This window comes from Lissotriton helveticus, chromosome 4_2 (assembly GCF_964261635.1).
Source record: "Lissotriton helveticus chromosome 4_2, aLisHel1.1, whole genome shotgun sequence".
Classification (NCBI taxonomy): Eukaryota; Metazoa; Chordata; class Amphibia; order Caudata; family Salamandridae; genus Lissotriton; species Lissotriton helveticus.
Window position 1 is genome coordinate 42,955,256 of NC_136064.1, and position 6,000 is coordinate 42,961,255.

Below are 6,000 nucleotides of genomic sequence, written 5' to 3' on the forward strand. Positions count from 1 at the left end.
TCTTTTTATACACAAAAATCCTTTGTTCTCTGAAGGTAGAGAGTGTCTGTACCAAGCCAAAACCAGTTCTGTCCTCACTGGTGCAGCTTCCTGGCAGGAGGTGGAGACAGCATTGTTGAAGGCAGACAAGACACAGGAAAACTCTGGGGATGGACTGGATAGCTTCAGGCAGCCCGGCATGTGAAGTTGAGGGTCCAGCATTTGTTTGAAAGGTGACTAAGAGGCAGGAGAAGCAGCAGTGAGGGTGTCATTGTCCAGAAGGCTATGAGAAGGAAAGTGAACATCTATGGTCTTAAACATCAACTGAGCAGGTGCCAATACCAGAGGTTTTAACGCAGCGGCCAATCCAGCATTTGCCAGATTGAGGTAATAGCATGTCCTCCCCTGCAGGGAAAACACTCACATCCAGAGACACAGATTCACGGAGGCACTCGGGAACTCTGGGAAGACATGAACACTGGGAGGGACAGATAAAGGGAGACACCGGGAAACCCACTGGAGACACGAATAGGAGGATATGTGGAAAATCTGGGGCATAACAGACTTGGTGGAACTTAGGAAGACATGTATATGAGGTGACACTGAGCTAAGCAGACAGAGCAATGTGAAGACAGAGTCACTACATCAAGCCAGACCCTGGCCGGAAGGATACCGCACCTCCAACAGGAAATATACCTTTCAAAAGGACCAGGTAACCACAAGGTCATATGAAGGACACAAGGGTGCTGTCCAACTGTGAGGTGACTCACCAAGAAGCCACGTCATTTCTCAGCTCTATGTAACGTTACCTTGTAATATCCAGTTACAAGCACCTCTTTATGTGGAAGTTCAATGTTTTTCTTACACCTCCCATTGTTTGATGTCATTGGGACTGAGGCACAAAAACGGGAGGTAATCCTCACTGGATCACAAAGTATCGCAAAAGGGGAAGCTGGGACCCACCTCCAGGTTTCCATGGGGCATATTAGCAAGAACCTCGTTAAAATTATCGCCGTTTTACCGGCAGGAAACTGCCGCTAAAATGGCGATAATGGGCTTGCTCATATGCGTCATAGATTTCCAATAGAAGCCCAGGTTAGATGTCCTGCACATCTAACCTGGGCTTCTATTGGAATTCTATAACGCTTATTAGCAAGCCCATTATCGTCGTTTTAAAACGGCGATAATTTTAACGAGGTTCTTGCTACTATGCCCCCTAGTTTTAAAGTCCAAAGCTCCTCCCTAAAAACCAAACACACAGGTGAATTACGGAGTTCATCTCCCTTTTCGAAGGTCATCTTCCCAGTTTTTGAAACTCCCAACATCCATTGCGGTCCAGAATCCTGGGCACTCCAGGCTGTTTCTACCAGTAGCGCCTCGTTAGATGTTCGCTTCTCCTCTAACACATCACAAATCGAACGACCTGGCAAACATTCGGAATAGGTTTACGTTTCTCGTCACATTCAAATAGCAATTGGAATAATTAACACACTACAACATTCTGTGATTTCTAGAAGCTGATACCAGGCGCTGTATTTACCAAACTCATCATCCTTACTTTTTTTTAGGAATTTATTGTAGCGCCAAGCGGCACCAACATAGTTTAAAGAGAACATTTTTGTTGTAGCAGCAGCATCTCGAAAAGGAGGTGGTTTCCATAAACAGGATGCCAGGGCGTGATGTAGAGCAGGGTTCGTCAGGGAGTAGCTGGGGCTGTATATTTTACAGCTGACATGTACATATTACACGCGCTCCCTGAAACGTATATGGAAAAGTGCCAAAGGATTTTGCTTAAATAAGGAGATTGTTATGGTTGCTTCTCGAGTTTGTGAACAGAACCCAGGGGCTGCCTGCACCCCAAACATTTTTTAGGTTCTTTGAGGTAATTTAAGCTAGTGCTTGGTGCAAACATGTTTTGCCCCCCTATCAAGAAAGCAGGTTTGTGAAGGAGGCAATGCCTGACGAGAGGGCGATCAGGGCCCCAGCGCTCCTGGATTTTTATACAGTTTATCCACAAGGCACAGAAGAATGAGATCCTGAAACCGAAACGGTCCCCTTCAGATTACAGTTAGATCTCCACAGTGAGTGGATTGTTCACTGAGCTACCCTGCTGTTGAGTGACTGTGCGATAAGAGGCAAGCGAACTAGATGAGCTATGCATACTTTTCTGTTCCAGTATCTTCCTGCCTCGCGCTTAGTTTAGGACCCTGGAGTTGCACAATTTCCACACGGATTCAAGTTATTTGGCTCAAAAATCAGAACCCACCCCTATCTTTTCGGCTCCTTCGGCTTTGGACCCAGTGAATAACTTTTACCAAAATGAGCAAAGTATGTGTCTGCTCACCTGTACTCGAGGTCAGGCAGGACGCCAGCAGGACAGCGCCCAGAAGCGCATCCATCCTCGGCAGTGGGCAGACCTCTCTCTCGGCTCTGGTGGGGTTAACTTTCCCTTGGTTTCAGGAGTGCTTTAGGACTTCAGGCTGCAGCGGCTGGCCTCGATCAATGCAGTCCTTTGGCCCCCACGCGCACAGGCTGGGCTGGGGTTTTATGTTCCCCTCCCTCACGCGACCTTCCCACCCCTTCACGTCTTGCGCAATGTGCTTCCCTGCACACCACTGTCACACTTAGGGGAAGTGTCACTACAGTGCACCCATTCCAGCTCATGAATAGGGCCACTGTACTGTGGGCGCCTCCCCTATCACACCACGTCCAGCTACTGCATGTCCTGTCTAGCGCCTACTTTACTCATTTACAGCAGTGCTTCAAGCGCTACAGACTCAGCAATCCTTACATAGTGCGTCGCTCATATGTCCTGCTCTCTCTCTTCCTCGCCCTCCTCTCTCTCTCTCTCTTCCCCTTCCCGTCCCCTGACTCTCGTTACCCCTTCTTTATATGTTTCTTTCCCCCTCTCTCTTTCCTCTCCCCTCTGTTCTCTCTGTCTCACTCTCTTCCACTGGTTTTCATTCCTCTTTAAATTTCTCTTTTTCACTCTCCCTCTCTCTTTCCCTCTTGGACTAAATCTTTATTCTTCCTTCCTCTCCATTACGGTCTTATCCCTCTCTTTCTCACTCCCTCCTGATACTCTTTATCTCTCTCTTCCCCACACACTCTCACTTCATCTGTCCCTCTCGTTCATCTCTCCCCACTCTCTTTCTCGTCCTTTCTCTTTTCATGTCTAGTTAGCAGTATTACTGCAGGCCTTCATGTGTTATAGAAAACAGCCGACACCCACCCAAACATAGCCTGAATGTCAGAAATGTTAAAAGAAACTCAAAAATAAAATCCAATTCCAAAAAAACAGGGGAGGGGAGAACTATGTTTAATTTTCTCTTGCCTTTAGTTGAACACCTGCTCAGTACCAAAGTAAACAAACTACATTAACCATGAGTCTAAGTGCCATGACAAACATGTGGCCAAATCCACTAATAAGTCCCTTTGACATCAATAAAAATCCGACTAACCACCATATTATACTCTTTTGCTTCTTATTTGTTGCCAACAAATTATTGCTTCATGTAGTTTCATACAAAACAAACCAATATTATAATCTTCTTCAAGTATTTTCACCTTTTCTAAAAAACTAAGACAAGGTATGTATTCAATGATTCTACTTGGACTATCAGCAGCATTCGACGCCGTCTCCTATCCCACACTCGTAGCCAGACTACACGATGCCGGCATCCAAGGAACCGCCCTCGACAGGATTTGGTCATTCCTCACCGGCAGAAGCTAAAGGATCAGACGGCCCCATTCCTCTTTGAACCCATGAAAATCAACTGCGCTGAACGCACAGGGGTCATCACTCAGCCCAACCTTCTTCAACATTTACATGGCCCCCTTCGCCGCCATCATCCGACAACATGGCCTCAGCATTGTATCCTACGCCAACGACACCCAGCTCATCCTTTCCCTCACCAAGGACCCGCCACCACCAGACTCAACTTCGAAGAAGGGATGCAGGACATCACAGCCTAGATGACAAACAGCTGCCTAAAGCTCAACACTGAAAAGATAGAATTCCTAGTTCTCTGAACCACTCCATCAGCATAGGACAACACTTGGTGGCCCACCGCCTTTGGCAGCCCACCGGCCCCCACAGACCATGCCAGAAACCTCGGCATCGTACTCGACTCCTCCCTCTCCATTAACCAACAGGTCAACGCCACCGCCTCCATCTGCTTCAACACTCTCTGCATCCTCCTTAAGACTTTCAAATGGACCCCCCCCCCAAGTCAAGGAAGACAGTCACCCACGCATTCCTCACCAGCAGGCTGGACTACGGAAACGCCCTGCATGCCGGCATAAACAAGTCTCTACTCCGCAAACTCCAGACGATACAGAACACCGCCCTCAGACCTGTCCTCGGCATCCCTCCACTCGAGCTCATCAGCCAACACCTACGGAAGCTCCACTGGCTCCTCATTGGGACGAGAGTCACCTTCAAGATTCTCACCCACGCCTACAAATGCCTACACAACACTGGACCCCAATACCTCAACTACAGAATCACATTCCACGTACCCAACAGAAACCTCCAATTAGATAATCTTGTCCTCGCTGAAACCCCATGCATCTGCAGAGCCAAAGTAGGGGGAAGATCCTTCTCCTACATCACAGCCAAGACTTTTAACGAGCTCCCGATCGACATCAGACACGACCCTTACCTGAACACCTTCAGGAAGACTCTCAAGACCTAGCTCTTCTGCTGAACTGAACTGCTGCCCCCCCAACCCCTCACTCCCAGCGCCTTGAGACCCCCACAGGTGAGTAGTGTGCTTACAATTCCCGGATTGATTGAATGAAAACACAGCTAAAATGTAAAATATATGCAGCAATACTATATAACTCAACAGTAATAAGTTCTAAGCCCGCTAATCAGTAACCTGGTGATATAAATTACTGTGTTTTAATGTTCCTTGCCTCCATGTCCTTGGCAGATTGAACAATTTCAGACTCCTAAGCTTGAACATTTTGCATCTATTACAGAACAGGAGGAGAGGATCGTGCTGGTTCAAAGCTTAGATACCTTATGTAATTGAAGGGATGGGCTTCAAATAGAACTAGTTAAAACTGTCCTTGAGAAGCTCACCTGCTGTCACTAACGTGGAGGACTGAGTGAGCTGAACGCCTATTCACCTCTGCAGCTTGTGGCATTACCCATTTCACCCAGCATGCCCAGGTAGCTGTAGAGGCCGGTGCAAATGGTTTAACAAGAGGGATCAGGAATTGTTCGACTGCCTTATGCCTAAACTCCTGCATTCAGTCTTTGTATTCTTTCAAACACTGGACAATGCACTATCCAGGATTGTACGAAAAAGTCAGATAGAAACTAGGGCCAACATCCTCACGGTAAAAGTGACGGCCCACCATAAGGTTGGGGTTCCCGTGGGGGCAATTAGGATGCGCCCGCCACAGTGGCTGGCGCATCCCGTATTTTTAACATTGCGGCAAACATGTATCAATGCCATGAGTGCCCAAGTGTAACTTTTGTTTTGGTCCTGATGTCCTGCTAATCTAGCGCGAGAGCAGAGGGCTATGGCTATTCCTGGCAATGCACCGCCCTCCCCAATCTAAAAATACATGTTATGCTTTTCAAAGCACAACGTGACAGGCACCGCACCATGTCTGCCACATTGTTCTTTGAAAGGTAGGGGGGTACCATAGGTACCTTCCATGTGCAACCCCCACCACCCCCGGAGTCCATGGGAGCCCGCAACGGGCCCCCACAGCAGACTCCGCATGTCATTGCCGCCACGGAAAGGCATTGAGAAATGCACAATCTAATATGGCTGGCAGTGTCTTTCAGACACCGCCACCATATAGAACCCTTTTCCGCCCGGTCGACATGTCGACAGGACGGAAAAGCGGCGGGACGGTCTTTCCATCCGCTGCGGACCCCCCAGCCATTATAATATGACGGGGGGTCATTTCTGCACGGATGGCTGGCGGATCGCCCCCGCCAGGTCGGTGGTGTCTACCGCCGGCTTGGCGGGGGCGATCCACCCGCCATCCTAACGGGGC

At 48.4% G+C, this 6,000-nt stretch overlaps 1 protein-coding gene across 3 annotated transcripts in view; it reads right to left on the reverse strand.

The window, feature by feature from the left end:
- Positions 1 to 2,495, reverse strand: part of LOC144752190 (V-set and immunoglobulin domain-containing protein 4-like) — a 122,922-nt gene extending 120,427 nt beyond the window's left edge. For all 3 annotated transcript variants that reach the window (XR_013594041.1, XR_013594040.1, XM_078640134.1), the window contains exon 1: positions 2,324 to 2,495. Coding sequence is in view for 1 of the 3 variants with exons in the window: in XM_078640134.1 (XP_078496260.1) it covers positions 2,324 to 2,378 (55 nt within the window). In the remaining 2 variants the exon portion in view is untranslated. The remainder of the gene's footprint in view (positions 1 to 2,323) is intronic.
- Between the last annotated feature and the right edge of the window lie 3,505 nt (positions 2,496 to 6,000).